The 24873-nt window shown below is 42.7% G+C and overlaps 1 protein-coding gene across 5 annotated transcripts in view; it reads right to left on the reverse strand.

The window, feature by feature from the left end:
- Positions 1-455: 455 nt before the first annotated feature.
- BTBD11 (BTB domain containing 11) overlaps positions 456-24873 on the reverse strand; it is a 181239-nt gene continuing 156821 nt past the window's right edge. For all 5 annotated transcript variants that reach the window (XM_025155608.3, XM_046908905.1, XM_015287907.4 and 2 more), the window contains 6 exons: positions 23841-23946; positions 22969-23071; positions 21423-21504; positions 20369-20437; positions 17438-17551; positions 456-13998 (listed from right to left, as the gene is read on the reverse strand). In XM_025155608.3, the coding sequence (XP_025011376.2) occupies positions 13789-13998; positions 17438-17551; positions 20369-20437; positions 21423-21504; positions 22969-23071; positions 23841-23946 (684 nt within the window). In that variant the 3' untranslated portion in view covers positions 456-13788. The remainder of the gene's footprint in view (positions 13999-17437; positions 17552-20368; positions 20438-21422; positions 21505-22968; positions 23072-23840; positions 23947-24873) is intronic.

Consider the following 24873-nt stretch of genomic DNA (forward strand, 5'->3'; position numbering starts at 1 on the left):
ATATTCTCCTTAGAAAAGGAGACAGCTCAGTTTGCTACAGGTTTGTGATACCTTTTGCCACTGACTTGTCTGCGCTTGCAGCAATATTGTGTAACAAAGCCAGCTCCCGGGTTTTTGGGTCTTCGTGAACCCAAACTGATTGACTAACATACATCTGCAGATGCTTAATTTTAAGCACCATGACACTCCATTATGCAAGTCTTACGTGCATGCTTTTTGACAGATTAGGTCTCAGGCAGTTTTTGGGTATAGCCTCTTTGTCACTTCTTCACAAGCGCTGCAGCCATACCGACAGCAGTGAGTGGGAGCACCAGATCTTCCAGATGTGAAACACCGAACACGGGCGGGTTCTGGGAGATGTTTCCTTGGGAGAGCCCCGTTCTGCTGTCTGAAGCACATGGAGAAACACCTGAGCAGGAGAAGGAACAACAAAAACACTCACAGCAGCCATCGCCTAGGCTAGAAAACAATGGCATTTTTATTGAACAGAGATGGCTCATTATCACGCTCCAGAGAATTCCACCTGCTGTTCAGCAATATTGGTTGCCATCTGATAATAACCTATGGGGGTAGCTGTATAAAATAGGAATAAAATACCAAATCGCTATATTCATTAATAAGTTCGCCTTCCAAATACAGAACCATATGTAATTTAAAGTCTGAAAATAGACTACAGTTGTTAGCGTTTAAACCAAACCTTCATGATAACAAATATACAAAAAGGCAGTCAATATATTAAACATTTAAATCAACAGCATACATTTCTCAGAGGTAAACATTGAGCAAACAAAGCCACCAATGATGTTCAGAAGGCAGGTAGAAGTTTTAAGGTCAAGCTCCAAATACTGTTGCTTTCCTAAAGCCGCAGTGGTATTACACTTTTATCTAGCCCCTACATTGAAAACTACGTAGCATGGACATTTGAAATTATTATAACATTTGCTATCCAACAGGAAATTGGAAGTTTCTTCGGTCCTCATTGTACCTCACTGTATATATATTAAAGCACCTGCAGAGACAGAGGGCAGTAGGAATTAAGCACTTTGCTTTGCTAGACTGGGGTTTTACTTCTGTTAAAGGTGAGGGCAACGGCATCCTCCTATTGACACAAACTCCAGCACTGACAAAAGAGTAGTCTTGGCCTGACAGACAGACTTTGTGAATAATCAGCCTTGCAACAGGCATGGAACAGCAATGGGATTTGCATGCCTGCCTATTTACTGTAAGTCTGCGCTACTTCTACTGCACAGAAAAGTCTCCTTAGGTAGCTGACCTAATGCCTGAGTTTGAAAGCTTGGGATGCATACATACGCTCAAAAATAATGTGACAAATTTACTATCAATAAAAACATGTTTTAATGCCAACAACTAATAAAAGTTCATATTGCAATACTGCTCACAACATAAATGTACAATTTGCACAAAACATTGCTCTTCAACATGAATATTTTGCAAGCTACAATATATATATATAATATGTATAACCTTTTCTTAGAGAATTATATGCTGGAGTGCATGCAAAGAATTTCAAAGCAGTAACACAACAGGAGCAATCACTTGTTCACAGGTTACTGAAACCATTCAATACAGAAACACTGGGATATTAGATAGACAGACAGATAGGTAGATGTATGTACACACTGCTTTTTCGTGGACCTTCCTTTCCATGTTACACAAGCAGTGTGGGTTCCATATAAGCCCAGGTCCCTACAAAAGAGTGATTCAAACAGGGCTCTAAATGTTCTCCACACCATCTGAAACCATAAATCACTTCTGCTGGAGATGATGGTGAAGGAAGCACTTTGTCCTTTAGCCAGGAGTGGAGGCAAGCAATCTTCTCCATAGTCAACGCCTGTTCCAGTCCTACTCCTACGTTCACAAGCAGTGAGTGGTGAGCATCTATCCATCCTGTGTTTTGGCTGGTTCCAAGCAGTCTCCTGCAGCCTTTACAGTTGGAAACCCAAGAAGGGAGAACTTGGATCTCCTAAACAGCAGTGCACAGCACTGCCCCTGTTCTAGTCAGGTATGTACAAGGAATGATACGTCTCCTCTGGTTAAAAATTTACATAGAATATATACAAATAAAGCTATTCTATCAAGGTGCAAGTTTATTATTCTCTGGTGTGTTCCAGTGAAGATTTCTTACAAACCTTTATACAAACTCATCAGAAGAGTTTACACGAAGTTGACATTTTGTCATAGCTCACTCTGTAGGCTTTGTTCTGCAAGCTTTGGAATGGAAACTCCCATCACTTCCCCTTGGAGTTCTCCCTACGCACGAGACTGGATTTGGTAGACTACAGTCACATCTAATATATATTTTTTGTCTTCAATACATTTTAGACAGGATGAATTGGCAACATGTGTTGTTGTGGTTTTTTTTCTCCAGGAAGTCATCAATCTCTATGAAATGAAGCAGGATGGAAATGGAACAACTGGACATCACAGGGGTTGCAGTTCACGTGCCCAGTTCAGCTCTCCTTGCTTTGGATGGGACTATTTGTGGCATGTGAAGCTATGCAGTTTGGCCCTAAGGGTATGTTTTTAAGTCCTTGGCACTATTTCACACCAAGCCAATGGCAGGCAATGCCCTCAAAGAGACAGTAAAAAAAAAAGAAAAAAGAAAAAAAAGAAAAAGATCAAATGTAATTTACTGAACGCAAAACAGTAAACATCAGACTGATGCACTAAGCAGATGGATATGGAATGCAAACTGTCTAAAATTAGAATGGTTGATGTTTTCTCAGGCAGGTCTAAATTTGTAAAACATCTTTCCCACTCCACAAAGGCCTCATTCTGCACCATGTAAGTATAAGATGCTTCTAATAAAGTCATCGGGAATGCAAAGATTGTGATCAATGAGCACAAGGAAAGCCTACCCTCTCGCATTTCTGTTCAGCAGAAACCTCAACATTGTGCAGCTAACGAATGTAACTTAAGTACACGTCTGTGATCCCTGCTGAAGTAGGGCTGTTCTGTGGCAGCAGGATTTGGCCTTCAGCATTCATGGTGTATCAACCACAACTGTGTGGATGACTGGTTGGGAAATTCTATCCACCAGTGCATTAAAAAGCCTTGCAACCTCGCTGTATTCCCACTGACTTTGTAAGAGGGTTTACCAAGTATGTGTTCAGCACCACTGGAGGTAAGCTTTTCAATGATCTTTTCCTAACACCATTTTCCTCCATTTTGTAGCTCAATTTCAACAAGACTTTCAAAGCAGAGGTTTTGCACTTGTACTCTGAAGCTACAGGGAGCATTTTACACTAGAAGCAAAGATCTGATTAGCTTTTCTCTTTTTTTTCATAGTAATACAATAACAAAAAAGAGCTTGCTACTTTCATCTGCCTTCCTGCATTTGTACAGCATTAAGAAAATGACATTCAGCAATGACAAATGACTCTTAATCTCATTGGAGATTTTAAAAGGATTAGCATCAGACCAAATGGGGTTTAAAAGAACATGAGGTGGACAAAAACAGTCCCTCAGAGTTTTTCCAACATTTATGCAGAAGACCATATTACGTGATAGAACATGTAAAGCTTTCTGATCCAGCTGACTGAAGGCATTATACTCAAGGGAAAAACCATGTTTGTATTAGAATAAAAATTTTTAAAAATCAAGAGAAATATAATAATAAAAACAATTTAAACCGACGTTAAAGTTGTGGACGTGGTGGACAAAACTACTATTTCAAACTATGGCTGAGCTCCTCTGTTTTTGTACATTTGCTCCTGCCTAGTTTCCAAGTGCCCTACGTTTTCAGTGGAACAGTTTGCTCAGGAGCATTAGCAGTGCCAAGCAGGGGATTTTCAGAAGCATCCAACAGACTTCAGAGACTGACATCTTTGAACGAGCTACAGATGTCTGTCTTTTTTGCGGTGAAATGTTTGGTTCCAGGAACATTTTTCTTAGCTAAACTCTTGGTCTACTGACAAACATCTGCCATCGGACTTCTGTCCTCTGACTCTGTGGCGTTTTGGAAGTTGAACATTCAGAAAAGGATACGGAAAGGGGAGGAAAGTTTCACCTGTGCCGTTAGTTGTAGGTGACCTCAGGCACGTCTGTGAAGCCACAAGGCAGTGCTCAAGCTGCATTTGTGGGCTGGAGGACAATAGCTTTTTGTTGGCAGTTACTGCTGGGTTGTGTGATCTTTTCATTTGTTTCTCAATAGAAAGTGAAGAGAAACCTTCCCATAAGAGCCCAACAACGGATGGCAGCAAACAGAACTACTCTGCTAAAAGAAAAAAAAAAAAACAACACCACAAAACCCAACAACATTCCTAACAATCATGACAAATGCAAAACAATCCTAACCATTCCTGGTTTTTATACCACACAAATCGAGAGTCTTCCTAACAGCTGCGTATAAAAAAAATATTAAATAAATCAAGATTCATTTGATGGTTCTGCACCATTCCAGAAACCATCTTATTTCTCACACATCCGTTCCTCTGGCTTTCATCTTTCTCTTCTATCTTTAACATCAAAGACATCTCAGAGACAAGTGGGAGTGGATGTGAAGAGGGATGAAGGAAGCAAAGAGTTGTCACAGGGATGGTGCTAGCTCTTCTGTCTTTTCAGGACGCTTACACCGGGATTTTCCCGCTCAGCTGTTTCAATGGTAAACATAAAGACACAAAACCAGTCCTTCAGAATTGCATGACAGAGGAAGGACCTCTTCCTCATTTAAGGATCTAATTACAGATATGCATTTGGCTTGGGAAGCATGAGATGCAAGAAGACTTCAAAGGTGACACAGTATGAAAGAGAGATAGAAAACAGACCTAATCCACAGACTAGAAAAAAATCAATGAAAAGGCTTCCAGCAATTTTAATGGGGCAAATTTCATCACGCTTTCATGTTTGGTTTGTGAATGAGGTTATAGTAGAATTTTAACTTGTATTTTCCCTAGAACATTCATATATCCTTCATTTAACATGTAAATTACTTTCTGAACCTTGTATCAAATATTTATAAATGCTAAACAAGGTAAAATGCGAAACCCTTTTGGGAAAGTGGAGTGGAGGGAGGTTTAGCTGCACTAATGGATATTGCATTAATGCTTACCATCAAGGAAGCCTGACTGCCATTAACAAGAAATCTCATTACAAACATGATTTCACGCCTCATAACATATCCTGTGGATCTATTTACTGTCCATCTCTCTCTTTTAAACATACAAACACATGAAGATAACTATGGATGAAAAGTCCAAAATATATTTCATATCCTTAACCTTTTTTTTCTTTTTTTTCCCACATAGTAATAACCAAATTAAAATCAAGGCAGCAGAAAATTCACAGTTTGGACAATATAGAACAAATTCTTTTACAATGCCACAGGAAATGTGGGATAGATGAGTGAAGAGTGGGGTGGATTGAGAGCTGGCTGACTGGCAGAGCTCAGAAGGTTATCATTGGTGCACTCCAGCTGGAGGCCTGTAGCTAGCAGTGTTCCCCCGTGGTTGGTAGAGTCCATTCTTGTTCAACATCTTCATCAGTGACCTGGATGAAGGGATACAGTGCAACCTCAGCAAGTTTGATGATGAAACAAAGCTGGGAGGAGTGGCTGATACACCAGAAGGCTGTGCTGCTGTTCAGCAAGAGCTGGACAGGATGGAGAGTTGGGCAGAGAAGAACCTGATGAGATTCAACAAGAGCAGGTGTAGAGTCCTACACCTGGAGAGAAATAACTGCATGCATCAGTACAGCTGAGGGGCTGACCTGCTGGAAAGGAGCTCTGCAGGAGAAGGACCTGGGTGTCCAGTTGGGCAACAGGTTGGCCATGAGCCAGCAGTGTGACCTTGTGGCCCAGAAAGCCAATGCCATCCTGGGGTGCATTACAAAGAGTGTGGCCAACAGGTTGAGGGAGGTGATCCTCCCCCTCTTCTCTGCCCTCCTGAGGCCACATCTGGAGTGCTGTGTCCAGCTCTGGGCTCCCTGGTTCAAGAAAGAGGTCTTCTAGAGAGACCAGCAAAGGGCCACCGAGATGATGAGGGGCCTGGAGCATCTCCCTTATGAGCACAGGCTGAGAGCCATGGGACCTGGTCAGCTTGGAGAGGAGAAGGCTGAGAGGGGATACTATAAATGTTTATAAATATCATTAGATATTTATGGAGCCAGGCTCTTTTCAGTGGTGCCCTGCATCAGAACAAGGGGCAACGGTCACAAACTGGAACAGAGGAAGTTCCATACAAACATGAGGAAGAACTTTCTACACTTTGAGGGTGATAGAGCACTGGAACAGCCTGTCCAGAGAGGTTGTGGAGTCTCCTTCTCTGGAGATATTTTAAACCCACCTGGATATTTTCTTGTGTAATCTACTGTCTGTGAGGAACTAGCTTTAGCAGAGGTTGGATCTCCAGAATTCCCTTCCAATCCCTATGAGTCTGTCATTCTGCATGATTCAGTGGATAACCATGAACTCACATCTCAATGAAGACTGAGCGCTTTACCATGTCGCCAAGAAGCATATCAGTCACTGGTGCAATAATCAAAAACCAAAGATAATTTCTGAAGCTACTGAACCGACTGTCCCAAACTTTTTATTGGTAGTTTACCCAGGTTTGATCGGGTCAAGCAAGGTGTCCCACCGGGTGAACACTGACAGTAGGGAAGTAGCTTGCACTGTGAGGAGACCTTGGGCACTTCCCACCACTCCTACCTCCTGCCACCTCAGCCCACAGACGTGCTGTGGGGTGTCCAAAAGCCACAAAGCACAGTGAATCAGACTCCTGAAAGTCTCATTTGAAAGCAACTCACGCAGTACACCACAAGGCAGTCAATTTGTCCACTGCTGGGAAGGGGAAAGGGCAAGGTGGTCTGGCTTGAACCTGAGGCTTGCACAAGTCCAGATGTTTTGAATCTCAGTAATCCATCCCCGCCAAAATATCAGAGGTGTGAAGGCTGTGACCTTAATTAATTAAAATGACCTCCTAACGGACTGGCTTTTCTAATGTGTCTGTCTTTTTATTTTTTCCTTTTTTTTTTTTTTTTTTGTCTGAGCATCTCCATTTCCCAATGTAGCTTATTTTAAACCATGAATGATTTCTGATTGGGTATTTCAGGGAGTTTTTCTCCCTTTCTTTGTTTGCTTCAGAAAGGCAGTAAGAAAGAAGATTGCTTCTCACTGCGCTAGGCAAAGCCGGGTAATGGAAGTTTTAATGAAAACACAGCAGCAGAGATGATGGGAAGTGGGAAGACCAAAGTTAACCACACACGAAAGAGTACAGGCAAATTCACTCTTGCAGCTGCAGCAGTGGAGATATTTATAAGGCCAAAAAAAAAAAAAAAAAAAAAAAACCCAACAAAAAAAAAAAGCGGTACCAATTGCTAGAGCTCCACAGCCACATCTGAGCAGTGTGACTGAGTAAACCCTGAGCCCTGAAAAGACCAGAGCCAAAGTGGTTGGCTGGGAATACTCGGTGAGGGTTTGGAGATGGGGCTGCTTTCCCCTCTCCTCCTGTCCTCTGCTCTCCTCTCCCCTTTGGCTGCATGGAAATTCTGAGCTGGAAACCAAATGAAGCAGGGCACAGAGAGCTCCAAACCTTGAAAACTCAAGGGAAAGACAGGGGTTAGGCATTTAAATTCTTGGACCCCATCCTTTTCCCTTACTAAGACCTTTCCGTTAGCATGCCATCCAACCCAGACAGAAACCGGCGCCTGCTCACCTACTCACACACACCTACTCACACAGCACCATCTCCTCCACGGGATGAGAGGTAAAAAAATAAACCTATGAGCCCAAAGAAGGAACAAAAATGCCTCCCAAAGGTAAACAAACACCAGAATTGCTGTTCCAGCACACCACGTACGATCAGGTGGACAGATGTAGACAACTAAACAGCACAGCCCACAAAGCCAGAAGGTGTTCATAGAAATTAACCTATTGAGCCAGTGCAACCCCTCCTGCAAGTTTTTGCCATGTTTCCCAGCCGTTTCAATGACAAGCAACCCTTGCAAAGCACAGAAGCCAATCAAGGCTACACTAACCTGAGGAAAACAAAAGCTGCCACCTTTAGAACCCTCTGTGTGAAACAGTGTGAGATAAACCAGGCCATCCATGGCTGATCCATACAAGAAGTCTCAAACCAAGCTAAAAGCATGACAGTTTAAAGGCAACAACAACCAAAATGCAACCCCTGCCCTCCAAAGCTTACTTCTCCAGCTTTTAAGCTCACTGAAGACAGCTGACAAACGCTTATTATCTTGGGCACATTCCCAGATTTTCCTTCAGCTTTGGGCACTGTATTATTTGTAGTGCTTTCAGCAGCGGTCTCACAGCTCATTGGCTCTCAGCCCAAGACTCAGCTTCACTACCTTTTGCCCTTGGAGGGCAGTTAGAAGCTGTAGGTCAGGTGTGAGTCTACTGAAACGTGGAAACTGGCTCAGAGCTGGCAGCCCATTTGCGCCCACTGAAGGCAACAAAACTCGCCTCATAACAGGATGTTAAATAAGCACCGTTTGTTTTGTTATAAATGCATGGAAGACATGATTGGAAGTGCCAGGAGTTAGAGATACAGAAGTGCTTATATGCAAGCATCTAAAATTAGTGATGTTCTCATCGATGGGGTTTCAGATATTATTTGACTGCTGTTTCAAAGCGAGCTTTCTGAAAGCCGGTTTATTAAATATTAGGACAAATCCTAAGCAGGCTTTTTAATGCTTATATATCTCAGCAGACCTACATCTGTGGGCTAGGGGATGAAAGCAACGTCAGGCACTTCATTTCTGCAAAGCGCTCACTTCCTCACATGAAAGACGCTTTGTCAAACAAACTAACTTCAAGCCTTTGACTTCAGGTAACTGTCGTTCATCAAGAAAAGAAATCATCCACTGACTTCAAGAGCAGCTCCAGTGGATGCGGGCTTCAGGATGTCACCCTTCTGGAACAGTTTATGAAAACAGAGTCAGCTCCTGAGGGGCAGCAAATACCTGCAGCCGACGTCTAGGAGCTATGCAGGACCTCTGCCGCTTCTGGGATTCAGCCCATGGACAACAGGAGGAGGAACGGCCTTTTTGTTCAGATGGCCAAGTCTTGCCTCGAGGATGTAGATGTGTGAACTCCAACACCTCTATTTCTTTTGAGCATTAAAAAGATAAAGCCCTTAAATAGCATCCCGCACACCTGAGTCCCCGTGGGCTCAGCGGCAATCTGCAATAGCAGAACCTTCCTCTGATGTGGGGCAGGTCTAGGATGAAGAAGAGGCGCCCATTCTTTCTTCTCGCCATACCACCTTGCTGCAGTACAAAATGAGGATTTTTTTTTTTCCTTTCAATCTCCACAAGGCAGCACATTCTGTCCCCCAAAACCTCCAGCAGAGCACACGCTGCACCCAGGACGCGTACACCCCTTGGTACAGAGCCGGTGGCCAGTGGCTATTCAGTACAGGAGGCTCAGCGTCAAGAGCAGCACGTGGACGCTCAGCAAGCACCTCTCACTGTGCCAATAGCAAAGTGGCTACTAAGCTCCCACACCTCTTTAAGAATGTTTCCTCTGTCTTTTAACAGATGTTTGCACAGATCTACTCAGAAACTGAGTCCAGGCAGGCAAAGCTTTAGCTGGGAAAAAGTCTTTGTCGTTACAAAGCTGGCCCTGCTCCAGGATGGAGAGCATCTGGCCGCCAGCTGTGCTAAGAGGGCAGCGGGCTTAAGGAACAGAGCAGGGAAAAATTGAGAAAGGAGCAGACAGTGCTGAAATCTGTCCTGAAAAGAATACCAGCCTTCCTCTCTGATGTCCAAAACCTCTGCCCTCATACATTCCCCATCCTCTTCCCAGGTCTGAAGCTTACTCTTGGGAAATCGCCCATTTGGGAGAACGCAGCTAGCATCTCTGGGCTTGGGAAGAGATCCAGCGGGGCTCCAGAGTAACAGACTGGGAAGTCTGGAAACTGGCAGCACGTGAGGCTAAGTGGAAATGTGAGGAAGTTCTGGAAGCGAAGGGAGGACCCTGTGGAGAGGCAGAAGGAAAGCTCTGCAGTGAGGCAGGGGCAGGATGCCTGCAAGCCTTGAAGAATACAGCGTGGGGCTCGTATGAAAAAGGCACACGGAAAGAACCAAAACAGCCCTTCACCCCCTGTAGGCTGGGAAATTGTGATTTAAAAAGAAAAGGAAAAAATCAGAGGTTTTTCTAAGGATTTTGTATTTTTTTTTCCATTTCACCTGGAGCGGCTGGAGGGCCTTCTTTTCCCCTCAAAATTTGGAAATTATAGCAACCTGTGCACAGACTAAAGAAGCAGAACGCTATTGATTTCCTAAGGTGATAACACCATCTCTCTAAAAAGTCCTAATAGAACGCTCTGATGGAAGGAGCTGTATCTGATAGGGACGGTGGTCACAGGCACCCACTGAAACTCACACTGCTTTTTAGATTACATTTACAATAGAGCCCTTCCCCCAGCCCCAGATTAATGGAATGGAGAATCCATGCATGAAGCCACACATCACAAAACCAGGAGATTATCGGGCCAGGAGACGGGATTGGAATTGAAATTGATTTTGATGAACTGGGGAAATTGCCCCCAATTAAACCAGAACAAATGTAATAAAGACAAGTTGAAAGTGTTAAGACTTTGGAAGGTGGAGTAAACAAATGCACACATACAAATGGGAGAGAACTCCTGGGACAGCAGCTGTAAGTCACCCAGGAATTGTAATGCAAGGTAGGTTAGATGAAAGTCAGCCACGGGATGTAGAAAATATTCTGGGATGTATTTTCTGATATGCTCTATGTAAAACTCATGAGACAGTCACTGAGCCTTGCTTGTCGCTGTATAAATCCCCCACAGGAGCAGAACATTCTGGGGAAGCTGGGAAGACGTGAGGGGAAAGACAGCAAAAATCAGAGGCTTAGAAAATATTACCAAAAGGACTAAGGAAGACTTAAACTAGTGAGGGAGGTATGATAATTCCTCTCATACGCAGAATAATTCCATAAAAAGGCCGTGGATTATCCATTCTTCCTGTTGACTGAGGCTGGAAGGAAAAGTGTTTTGATGTGCAGCAAAGAATTTCTGAACACTCTATGGGGAAACCTTTCTGATGATGGGTTTGGTGGAGATGGTGGATCCCCTAACAGCTCTGAACGACAGCTTATTTGGGGTCCTTTGCTCCTACTGTTTGCTACAGATTAGCAAAGCAGATCTGGTGATGGCAGCGGGTGCCATGCTTTCTGTCACACCCCAGACTCACAAGCCTGCAGAGGAGCACAGGGACACAGCAACGTGTGGACCAGCAGCGCTGCACGCAGACACCGCAGTGTGTGTCTGGAGATGGACACTCTGCTGCTACAGCAAAACCTCTTATTTTCCCTTGGAGGACTCAAACATGATGACCATGCAGTTCATGTACAGGCACCAAAGAACGCAGTAAGCCCTTCATCTCTAAAAGAAAAAACAGTGAATATTACCACAGATATTCTCGACTCAAGTTATCTGGAGAACAACTAGCACAGTTATCAGTATTTCTTTCCTGGTAAGTCCAAGGCAGGTTCCTACTCGTGCTCAAAAACCATCACCTTCCAGGAGCAGCTATGCACACAGGACTCTATCCCCTTACTAAACCCTATGAATATTTGAACTGGAAACAGAGGCACGACACTTCTGGCTGCCATTATAACGTCCAACACCGGACTGCCTATCCAAAGGTACACCTTTGTGCTCGTTTCCCACAAAAAAATATTCTGCCTATGGATATATGTGCATGCAACTCCTGATGACTTCATTGGACACTACACATGTACCCAAGGGAAAAATGTTAATATCATGATTATTGTCTGAAAAACTTTCCTACTTTAAAGCACAAAGCTGCGGGATGAGGTCTGCTTCTGCCTTGCTATCATTAGCACAAAGGATGGCTTTCCTTGGATGAGGAGGCACAGTGAATGACAACAAGCACCCCGCGTGTTGTTGCTCCATCAGCCACAGTCATGTTTCTCCACAATCACAACAGTCACAAAAAGCTGTCGTTACCTGAATGTTCTCGACAACATCCTGTGTGAACATTTGCTAGGCAGGAAAACAAAAGGTCTAACTGAGTGACAGGCCATGTCTCTAAGACATTAGCATCAGTTAAGACATTTCTGTACTTTCTTGCAAGAACTGTTATAGGCATTAAAAGACCGAGCACACGGGACGCTTTACACCTCACGTCATAAAACAGCTTCCTACCATGTGGATAACTAAAGCCAAAACTGTGTTCTCTGAGCATGCCCAAAAGCGTCAACATGGAAGAGCACCCAACGTAGATACTTCAACAGAAGAACAAGAGGCTACCATGCACCATCAAAATAAAACTTCTAGAGTCTGTGAGCTGGGCACAGTTTCTGAACAGCATGCTAGAAAATAAATACATTAATGTCACTTTGCCATGGAAAAGGCAGTATCTTTGCTTGCATCTTGCTGTGGTCTTCTCCATGATTGAAATCAAATGATTCATGAAAAGCATTATTCGAAGACAGAGCATCAGGAATGTTGTGGCACGTAGCAGATCTGTCTTGCCAACAACAGGCTGCAAAACAAATGAAGTTCGGACATTAAATCGCACCCCCCGTCCCACCCCACCCAAACCCTGCATTGTAGATAACCTATACGTTCTCAGGATACAGTGAGAAATCATTCTATAGTACATATTTAATTATAATTTAAAAAAGTCTAACTCGGACACAATCTCTGGACAGTAGCAAAGTATCGACACATCACTAGAGGAAAGATCTGTTATTATCCCTTCACTGTAACAAACAGAAATCAGCATCTTGAGAAGGTCTCTGGGGGTATCATATCACAGCCAACTGCACTGAGTAAAATAATATGCTGATTTTACAAATGGAGTTTGACAAGAAGTAACATTGCATTTGTCTTGGCAAAACGAAGCACGAACAAAACATTCACTGGTACAGTTACCATGCAAATGCATGTTGAGTTTGTCATTGTTTTTAACCCCAAATCACAAGAAGCATGCAGTTTACCTGCCCCCCCAACTACTGTATTAGAGATAGCCTGGGTAATGTACCTCTTTGGTGTAACCATAGCCTGTCAGGCAAGATTATACCACTTTAGGAAAGAATACAAGCAAAACTCGATCATATGTGTGTTTACACAATGTACATTTTAACCATTTAAAAAACAAAACATGTTACATAGATTCTCAAACACAGCTCTGTCGAAAATGAAATTTTAAGCTTAAGAAATAGTTTTTAAACTACAAGGCCACCCCATTATTTTTATGAACAATTTAAAAAGTTCCCACCCCTAAAAATCTGCCAGTATGGATATTTCCTCAGTTGTAACAGTCTTACCCACTCTCTTAACACAATCGATCTTTGCTCAACAGCAACAACAGTTCTTACATTTTTTAAGTGTATAATGGACTCCAGGACAGGTATAGTTCTTAAATGTGAAACGATGGAACATTCGCCTTAAATGTGTAATTGGTCAATTCAGGTGTTTCATGGCACCACCGCTCAGGCAGGGGCTGCTGCTGTTCACTGTTGTGAGTTCTGGCTTTTGTTGGCATCTAGCTCCACGACCACACTTTCGTGTTCAGAGCTCGGGTACAACACCGATGCACTGGACGCTCTGGTAGGCCCGTTGCTCAGAAGCATACAGGAGCTATGTTTTCCATATTCCCTCATCCAAACGAGGCGGAGGCCTCAGCGCAGCACCTTTGGCCAACACAGAACTATTTGGATGTGAAGTAGAATCTATTTTGTGTGTATTCGTTTAAGCAACTGCAACAGGAGACTTAACTTGCAGGGTCTTTATTAGAGCGTTACTGCCTTCCTCAGCTTTATACAATGGAGCCCTTTGAAGAAGACAAATGAATTGACTGAATCCTTGTGGCCAACGTCCTCTGTAAGTCCTGTAGTACATTCTGACCAGACGTTTCTCCATTCTTGTCATACAACAGCTGCTTGAAAGCTTCGTTTTCAATGAGGACCATCATATTTTTTAGAAAGTAGCCTTCGCAATAGGAAGATAGTTCTGTGACTCCGAGAAACTACAAGAAGTGAAATTAGAGAAAGATAACCATTCTGATAAAACCTGGTCAGCAAGAACAGTGTGTAAGTGCTGCACACAAACAAATGCACGAGCTGAGCCTTTCAGTCTGGCCCAGTTAACACTTGCAGATATACATGTTGCAGGGGCACGAGTTAATCAAACAGTATATTATACCAATGATTCTGATACAAGTTCAATGTTAAGGGGCTGAAGCTTTGGTCCCTTGAAAATTGCTAGGAGTTTTACCACTGAGTTCACTAGACCCATGATTTCATGCTAGTAGCCACATCCTAAGCCCGTAAGTTTGGGAAGAACTACAAGAGACCTTGGAGTTTCACCAACTCCATCCTTATCAAGAGTGGAATTCTTGACTGCAGAAGCCTGTCATGCAAACAACAGCTTTGAGGGATCTCTGGAGGAGGAATGGAGGCTAAGTGTGAGCAACCCTTGGATGTGTGAGTTCAACTGTGTGAGCAAACCAAAATGACCCATACTGGCCATTTGATGGGTGACTCATAGTGGTCATCACCCACTGGTTAGCTCCCGTGGTCACACAAGCAGTACAGCCGTGATACATAGGAACTTAAGCTACGTGAGTGTACAGAGCAGAGCTCAGCACGTCCTCCTGTGCAGGATAAGCTCCTGCTGAGTCTGAGCTCTGAGAAAAGCATGAATCTTTGGCTCTGGGTTGCATCTGTGAGGCTAGGGCTGCTGGGAGACTTCATAACTTTGGATCCAGACTGTAACAACTGCACAGCACTGTCATCCTACACCATCTTAACATTATGTTTGGAGCTAAGAATGGAAGCTGCTAAAAAATAAGACAACAAATACATATTAGGACAAGGTAGGTTCTATCTTCCAGAGGAAAATTCAATTTCAAACCACGCAGGTTTTCAACAAATTATGAGTGCGTTATTTTGCACCTGGGTGAGACAGCATATGTTTGAATCTGTATTCTTCTCTGAAACACCATTCATCTCTATTCATTATTTTAATATATCCACAGTATTAAGAAAATGCCATATTTTTCTTTCTTTTTTTTTTTTTTTTTGTGAGGCTTGTTCTGAGGCTCAGCTTGCAAGCTGTGCAAGCACTGAGTGTTTTAGACAAGTATTTCTAAATTCTAGATAGATCTAAATAGAATTTCTAAATTCTATTAGACAATCAATTGACACTCCAATTGATTTTGCTGGGACTTTGAGTAAAACACAACTGGTATCTGGTGGTAACTGACCAGACACCATTATAAATCCTATTTGCCCGGTGACTTCATCTTTTTCTGGAGGTAACACGTAAATGAAGCCCTGAAAGTGATGCTGATCAAAAGACTGCCTTCATAGATGTTGCAATCCTATGAACAGAAAACCACAGATGATTTAATATTTTCCATTCAGTTTTTAAATTGCAAGTGAGACAAAATCCACATTCTCTCACCTTCCTAGCACTACTTCACCTCCTTAACCCACAGCCCTAAACTCTCATTCCTACAGCTCTCCACCCTGATAAACACTCCTCTCCTATAACATATGCCCCTACCATGGACAGTGTTCCAAGTCTGTGCTCGCTTCATCCTATGCTTCCACCAAATTAGGTCTTAATCATGATAAGAAAGACTGTGCTCCCTGTGTCCAGGTCAGCTTGCCGGCACAGCAGCGAGGACTAGAAATTGTACCTACAAACTGGAAAGGCAGACAGTTCACTGGCAACCTGTGTCTGAACTGCCTGTGAGCTCCCCTGGCTCATGAGGACATCTGGTCTCTTCTGCCATGGGCCATTCACATAAACAAGAAATGATGCTGCTGTGTGGTGGGAGCATTCTGAGCAGAATGAATTGGGCTCAGTTTAGTAAGCTGCACAACACACAGACCAGAAGCAAAAAGACGGAGAAGTCTACTCTTCAGACAGCGTGGCAGAGAGGTACTTGAACTAGCTTTAAATGTGTTAGTTCATGTTCTGAAAACCTAGCTATAGCACTGTGAAGCTTAGCCCTGGTAACTTACTGGAAGCAGGGTCAATTAGCCCATGAAGAGCCCCAAAGTGATGTAGTTTAACCAATTCCAGAAGTCAGGATTTCATTAGCAGCTAGCTTATCTATCTCTGTAATGTGCTATATGTCAATGCAAACACCACCCTGGCCTTAGAAACCTCTCAAGTAAATTATTTGCACTGACTCTACTGAGAGATGAAGGCACAGGAAACTTGCAGGCTGAAGCCCTTACTGGCAAACAAGGAACCAGATTTAGCCATTAACACTGGGTTTCTTCAGTCCTGGCACTGGCAGTGTAGAAGTCCCTGAGATAAGTCTAAAGCTTGGTATAAGAACATTACAACCATATTTCACAATCCACAGAAAGCATGTGATTTTAAAACAAAATTGTTCCATTTATTTTTGGTAACAGTAATGTAAATTGAAAAGTTCCCACATGAACTTGAAGATAAATGAACTATTTTTCAAGAGTACTGCACTGGTGATTTTATTTCCTATTACAATAAATGGTCCTGCAAATACTCCTCATTCTTTATTCATTTTAAGTGGAACTTTATGCTATATCAAACACTGATTGCATGGTATCTGTACATCAAGATCTAACATTACTACTCAATGTAGGAAATACCGGATTGGAATGGAGGTCAGATCTGCAGGGGCTTGGAGCAATATGCAGGATTACTCTGCTCAGTCAAACCTCAGTACCACACTATAACATTTCTGTATAGTCTGGTGTGAGGAAAATCATTCAAGGATTGCTTTAAAATTATTTATTGCAACTATTTTTGTATCATTTCCATTTTCCAGTACTTAGAAAATGAGGAGGGGAAAAACTGAAACTCATCCATGTGGCTATCACCTTCATCACTGACCTAAAATACATTTTCTAGGTCAAAACGTGCCACTCTTTTATACCTGATGGCCTCCACACAAGCTAAGTAAATGATTTAATTCCAGTCTCTCCTCTCCAAGACATAAAATTCTCACTACTGTGCTTGCATGGCTGTGAGACACTACACTTTGACAATGTGGCATTTTCATATATTGAAAAGCTGTCACCAGCACTGTGGGGTTTAGGCAGGAAGCAACAGGAACTTTAATAGGGAAATGCAGCCTGGAAGGTGAAAAAGAGACATCTTATCCAGCTAGGTGATTCCTGTTGAGTAACTTAGCAATTTGGGTCGCTGCGATAAGATACAGATCTGCCACAAGTAGAGTTTGAACCATAGGAGGATAGTAGGAGGGTGAGAAGTTGCCACAGATGTCCTTAGACGTGATTAAGGACTGTCACCCTCCCAGGTACCTTTTAAAGCCCCAGTACATGAATGACAAATGCTAAATATGCAACAAATAGACTAAGCGTATGACGTATGCATTACTGCTTATTGTAAAAGTGACCTATGAGCACGAGTACAGACAAGTAGCACGCATGTGTAGCTATTTTTACCTTGGCATGATTATAAATATCCACGCAGTTTTCTGTATTAATGCTTTTTGCACAAATGATCTCACAGTGTCGTTGTAAAGCTTCAAGCTGGAAAAATTTAGCAGCAGAAAGAAGCTAAAAAAACAGGAAAGAAAGGAAAAAAATAGTCAAAACTGCTGAGCAGTACACATTCAGAGCTTGATTCTTTACTGCTTCATTATAATTTTTCTCTGCCCCTGCTTCAGTCTGAGTTAAAGCACCGACCCCTGACAGTCAGCCAGAATGAGAGGATTGCTGTAGTCTCCTCCAGATCACGCTGTGGGAAGGTGGACATGGCGGGACCACCACAGCATGTTCAGGTCCACATGCTGGCCTTAGGACAGGGATCTCTGTGACTGTCAAGAAGTGGCAGACTGGAGAGTCCTTGGTCACTTTGCAAACATGCAAGGAGGGATCTGAAGCTACATTCCGGGAAAAGAAGGATGGATTCAACTGTTCCTCAAGATCTGGCTGAAACAGAACACCTGGGTTTGATGTGGGGATGTCAACAGAAGGGCCAGAACCATGAGTATAGAAGAATTCAAACCAGATGACGATAACCACCCTAGGTAGTCTTAAAAACCTAGAGAGGCAATAAACTTCAAACCTCTCACCTCAGCAGGCTCAAGGAAATGGAGTCAGGTCTCCACATGCTCCTTGCTTTATCTCATCAGCAGCAGTAAGGTTATGTCCAGGCCATGGGCACTGAAATGCTCCCTGGTTCCAAATGACTGTGAACCAGCTCGATGTGAGGCAGCACCTAGCACCACCAACACGAGGGTAATGCCTCTGTATCGCTGCACTAACAGCTCTTGTGCCATCGGGACTCACACTGACCTCTCTCCTTGGTCCGGTACCCAGCCAGGATAGGCAGCCTTGACTAGCACTGCTCTGGGGATCTCTACATGGCACCATGCATAGTGAACATAACCTAAAGCCTGCAGCATGAAAACCTGGCTTAAATTGTGCCTCCTCCAGCTGATTTCAATACTGCTTGGATTGCCCCTATTGCTCCTTCTCTATCCTTTTACAGCTGGGGGAGTGAGCTTCATTTTCTGCCTTTCCACAGTCCATCATCACCTCTGGCTCTTTGCTCTGGTTTAGAAAGCAGATTGAGGTTCTTCACTGCTTTACACCTTGCTCTAACCCAGGAAGGTCCCTTCAGGCTGAGCTGGTCACATGTTCTGGCATTTATAAGGGCGTTATCAACACAGACCTCAGGACGCAGAGTCTTCTCGTGATTCCCAAAACGGCCCTTATGCTACTAGGTAGGAACGCTGGGGAACAAAACCCTGAAACTGCCATAACATTATTCTGACTTCTCCTATGCAGTCCGCTCGAGTTCTGCTTTAGTCCCATAAATAAATCCAAGTGCTGGAAATCTGCAGTGCTGATGTGATAGCAGCCAGCTGGCCTCAATTATGAATCGCAGCAAAGATTTCTGTGGAGTATTTCTGGTGCTTCTTGTTATCATATTTGTAATAAGGCAAGTTGCTAAATGCAGTTTTGAAAGATAAAGCTAAATCCTATTCCAGCTGCCTCTGTGGCTCAAGCAGTCACGTGCTGGTTTGTAATTACTTTAAACTGTGAGGAACCGTAGCCAGATCTGTTATCAACAGATCAATCAATCAGCCATACATTCTGGAGTCATAGAAGTTTTGAGATGCCACAAAAGTAGAGCAAGCAGCCAGCTGAACTGCAGCACAAACTTTTTAACAACCTAGGTGATTATATATGCGTTACTACAAACCCGTTGCGCTGTTCAGCCCGAAACCCTCCTTATTTCAGAAAGGGCTAGGAATTTAAGGAGCTTTTTTCAAATCTGTGAATGAGAGAACCAGTGACCTCTTCCCGTAAAACTCAGAAAGTCAGTGTGGGTCCACCATCTGCAATGGGCAGGGATGATCTCAGTCCTGACTAGTTCCATCCTCTGGTTGCCAGTAGGATTCACACAGATGCCCCTAAAACCCATCATAATCGCTTCATTTTGGCCACTTTGTACCCCAAAGAAAAATTGTTCCCAATTTATAGTTAGCGGTACTTTGGTAAGAGTCAAACCCCACATGGCCGCTCTGGACAGCAGTGTCATAGAGATATCTGGGGCTCTTCAGCCTGGAGAAGAGGAGGCTCCAAGGTGACCTGATAGCAGCCATCCAGTACCTGAAGGGGACCTACAGGAAAGCTGAGGAGGGACTTTTTGTAAGGGCATGTAGTGACAGGATGAGGGGAAATGGTTTTAAACTGGAAGAGGGCAGATTTAGACTAGATGTTAGGAAGACATTCTTTACTGTGAGGGTGGTGAGACACTGGAACAGGCTGCCCACTGAGGTTGTGGATGCCCCCACCCTTGAGGCGTTCAAGGCCAGGCTGGATGGGGCTCTGAACAACCTGGTCTAGTGGGAAGTGTCCCTGCCTATAGTAGAGGGGGTGAAACTAGATGATCTTAAAGGTCCCTTCCAACACAAACCATTCTATGATTCTATGATAGGGACAGATTAACATGTAGGCAATAAGAAAAGATCATGGTGGCAGTAGCTCTTATTTTAGCACTTATTGTCCTGTATCCCTTTGGCTACCATTAGTTAATTGTCAACAGGAAAGCTCCTGAGTGACCATCACAAATTTGTTCTACTCTATCTTAGTTCTGTTGAATTGGAATTGTTAGGTTGATCAGAGATGGTAATGACAGCGCACAATAACTGGAAGAGAAGGACCTAACATCCATACAGGTTATGGATGTATGACTATGCTGAAGGTTCAATCTTCTACCTGGGCACTCTGGGCACTCAGCAGGAGGCAGCGATGTCTCTTACAGGAGTGCTCATGTCTTGCCCAGTTGTCATGTACCCTTGGGTGAACGGTAAATAGATCATTTAGCATTGTTCCCCTGAAAGTAACATAAATGTATCTTACCTCCATAATTTCATTATTTTTAATCAAGAGTGACTCTGCACCTCCATAGTAAAGATACTGCATAACCAGCTGTAACAAAACAAAGGGAGTGTTTATAAAAAACAAAGACAAAGGGAGCAAGGAATCATGTACAGATTGCAGATAACACCAGAAGCTCTCCAACATCACTAAGGATTCATAGATAAAACTGGCCAAATCCTCCTAATTTCGAGATATAATTGGTTATTCTCTCTCTCTCTGCACAGTTCAATAGTTCCTTCTCATGGGTAGTCTTAACCCTCATCAGCCATGTTGTTCATGCTTTCTCTTGATGCCCAAACATTGTGCAGGAAGCTGATTAATTCATTCTGAGTTTTCAATGTCATTTCCAATATGTACAGTGCATCATTTATTCAGGATAATATAGCATATATAATGGTTATTCCTTTATTCCCCCCTTGGCAATGGGACCAACACCTCCACTCAGCTGCGTGAGGGCATGCATGGATGACAATAAATAACTGTGGAGGCTTTGCACTGTAATACGAGACAACTAAGATCTCTCTGCAGTGAGCTCCCAGCAAGTCTGAAGTCACTGTAGTGAGCTGGGAAATATCTTCATCTATAACAGTCAATACATGGAACTGCCTGGGCTCTGACTCAAGGGAAGGGAAGCATATACAAGTATATGCTACAGAAAATACTCTGTATTTTCATGGCAAAAAAAATTGATTGAACAACATTGCTAAAGAAGCAAATGAACTGTGTCTGGAAGCCTGTCTATTAAATACAGAAAAAGTCAGCAAGAGAAAAAGGAATCAAGTACTTCCCAATGACATGCTCTGCTTTATCTGCATACCCTGTATAAGTGAAATGTATGCTATTGAATCTGGTTGGGCATGACATTTGCAATCAATAGCACTATGCAGCTTAGTGTATGCAAGGAGATGGATTCTGTGCTCATGAAACCACTACTCTGAGCTATATGCTGATCAAATACACATGTATTAGTTTGGACAGGGCATGTACAATGTTTCTACGTTCCATTCAAATTCAATGTGAGAACTGACTTTACCTGAAAGATGGGGTACTTCACATAGTTGATCTCAATACAAGTACTATCAGTTGAGGGCTTGCTAGACAGCAATGCTTTAAACCTAAATAGAAAGGAGCAAGATTGAAATACCAGCCCAATTATCTACGTGGAAAACCATGGCGAAGTGGAAGGACAGCATCAGCTCTTGCAAAAACAGTACACTGAAATGAATGGATTTGTCACTGAAATGCATCAGGATTCAGACAGTTACACAAAATAAAGTTCAAATTGAAAGGAAGAAGCCTCTCTTTTAGGAGATTTCAATTTGAAGTTTTGGAAAAATACTTCTGATACCAACAATAGAAAAAATGCATACGGGAGATTCAGATACTGGAAAGATGCATATCAAACTTGTTGTTTTCTTTTTTTGCTTGAAGGAAACATGGTTGTTTAGGAAGTTGCAATATTTAAAAACTCTGCACTTACTTTATTTGCAGATCAATTTTAGCCTATTTCTATTATGCTGCTGCAAACACGTTTTGAGCAAAACATTAAAACGACGACATTAAGGTTACTACTTATACACAGACTCGATGCAATTGTATAAGAAGAGGTAAGAGAGAAAACTGGGTATGCTACTTTCTCTGATTAACAAAACCTGAATTTCAGACATAGGTTTCAAGATAAAAACACTTTTAAAGTTAATTACTGCTAGATATTCTCATTTGATTAGAAGGTCAGTGCACCATCAGAAACATCTGCCCTTGCACCTTCTTTTGTCAATAATTCATCTGACCTTCTTGAGGCAGTGCAAAGTTTAGTTTATCTATCTAGACCAGCATTTGCTGGATGGTAACCTCTTCCATACCGTGACTGCATTTTAATTAAGATATGGGTAACAATTGATTTGATCTTATTAGTGTCAAACTCTATTTTGAAGGCAATTTAATAAGCTTAGAGCTGAAGCTTGGACTGTGCTTGCACATCTTTAATTATAAAGTTGTATACAAATACCGTTTGTGATCAGTGTAAAAAAAGGAATACTCTTGAAGGCTGAGTTAAGCTGGGCGACCCACATCCAGCCTTCTGAGCACGGGGAAGAAACCATAAGTACTGCCTTCTGATAGAGCACGACGTTTCGTATGCATCTAATTTTATTTAAAAAAATGTAAAATCCCTAGTGAATTGAGTGATAGTAACTTATTTCTCCTAGAGACTGTGTACACGGATGCAAGACAAGATTTAGCTGCTCAGGGGATAAATGACTACTGAGAAGCAAACTATTAACACTACTCTATGTTTAAGGGCTGGATGCAGCGATGAACTCCATGCAAGTGTGCCTTGGTGGAATGAAGTCAGCTGCACGGCCAGAAGCGTGGAGCATTTACAGGGTGGGAATCTAGTGATGGGAGCACTTGCTAATGCCCTGCAGATCAGTCAGAAATAGGATGCTGAGGTTTGCTGCTTAGGAAAAACGTGAAGATTGAGCCATTAACCCTCAAAGAATCTTAACAACAACAGAAATACAAAAACACAAAATCAATTTCTATTTTTGCTAAGAAACAGAAACGTCTCTATATCTTACCGTGGTGATGCAGTAAATAGCAGCACTCTATGTGCATAAAATGGTCTTCCTTCCACCAGAAATGTAACATCTGACATCTCTTTGTTGTTAAGAAAATGGGGATCTAGAATTACAGAAAGGAAATGAAAAGAAACAAACCACCAATAAATTTGGCTTGGAAGAGTTCATGAGTGTACATAATATTTTCCTGTTTTGAAGACAATGGTGTAAAAGGATATTGTTTATAATGAATAAAGCCCATCAAGCTATTCTGGACAGTCTGAGACAGGAGACCCACAGACAGGCACATGGAGTTCAGACTAAGGAAATTGAAAGGTTTGAAATCCGTGACAACCTTTGCTGAGACGATGGCCAGCCAGCCCTGCCACAGGGTGCTGGCACAGCTTCCCAACTCTGCTCTCCAAAGTAAACTGCAGAGAAATACCCTCAGACCATACCCTCACCCTCTCCCCAGGCAGGTAAGCCTTTGTGCCAAGGGGAAAAGCATCCTGGAAATTGGCTCACTTCTTCTCTAGGTCACACTAAACCAACTTAGGCTCTGCCAGCAGGGCTGGGAGGGCCATGCCACCACAATGTCACCCGCAGTCAACCACAGTGGTTTGAGATATGGACAGACATTTGGCTTCGGGCCCTAGGCTGTGATTTCGGCCTCAGCAGCAACTCAGATATCTGCAGATTTACAGTCCCACTCCAGTATCTGATGGTCCTACTGATTTCAGTGGGAGTTTAGGACAGGCTAAGTTCAGGACCTCTCATTTTTCTAGTCCTGCCTTCCAACTTCACATTTTCTCTGACTTGTACACCCAGCCTGCAATGTGGATTTCCCATAACTCTTCTTAAAGAAGCAAAGAGCATCTTCAAGTCATGCTTACCTAAGCGAGAGGTCTGCTTGCGCTTAATTTCAACAAGCTTTGGAATAGGGTAGGGTCCGTAGCAATGAGTGAAAATGACAGATAGCTGCTGACTTATCACTTCGTTCTAAGCAAAAGGAAACAAACACAAGCAATATAAGCTTAGTATTCAAAGGTAGACATTATATTATTCTCAAGAGCTGTTTGTTTTGAAGCTGAAAAATGTGATTGCTGAAACTTTATTAAAAACCAGAACTTCAGTATTTGTTATAAGCTACCTGTTTGTTACATCTCCTGTAGGAAGCAGGTAAAATGGAACGTCCTCTCCTTGGACTTTATTTTCCCAACAAACTCAACAGTCACCATCCCTTCCCAATAAGCCATGCTCCTTTACGTTAAGCTTTTCATTTTATTTTCAAACTTACTTCAATGTAAAATACCTTTTTGTTGCTCTTTGGAAAATGGTCATTGCTCATGTTTTAGAAAAACAGGGTTACCAAACAGACAGAGCTGCACAGCCAGCATACATTTCTAAGCACGACATCCTCACAAACAGCCGCTCCTTTGCAGAATGACAGAAGCATCACAGCATGCTACTGAGGCTCCTCATTTAACCCCAAACATGTCATTAATATGGTCTTATGCCCCTGGCACTGGTTTTGGCACCACTTCTCTGAGGAGACCACCAGAACCTCACGGAACCAGATCCCTGGCTCTACCCAGACTAAGCTTCAATGATAGCGAAATGAATTTAGTGCTTAACCACCTGAGTCACATCTGAAAGCAGGATTTAAAAGCTTTTGCAAATTTTATCCCAGTCTCTGCTGGTAACTGGAACTTATCAAATTCTATGGAGCCACACAGCTAATTCCTGAAAATGAAGTATCTTGACTTTCAGCTACCACGTTGGTTGGCAATTCCCTTCCATACTGGGAAACCATGAAAAAATGAGATGCTTAGATGGTCCAAGACCAAGTAAGCAGGTAAGGGGGTAAAATCATAACAATATAAACAATGGAGGAGTTTAGATGTTATACTAAAAATATCTTCAGGC

This window comes from Gallus gallus, chromosome 1 (genome assembly GCF_016699485.2).
Source record: "Gallus gallus isolate bGalGal1 chromosome 1, bGalGal1.mat.broiler.GRCg7b, whole genome shotgun sequence".
NCBI classification, from domain to species: domain Eukaryota; kingdom Metazoa; phylum Chordata; class Aves; order Galliformes; family Phasianidae; genus Gallus; species Gallus gallus.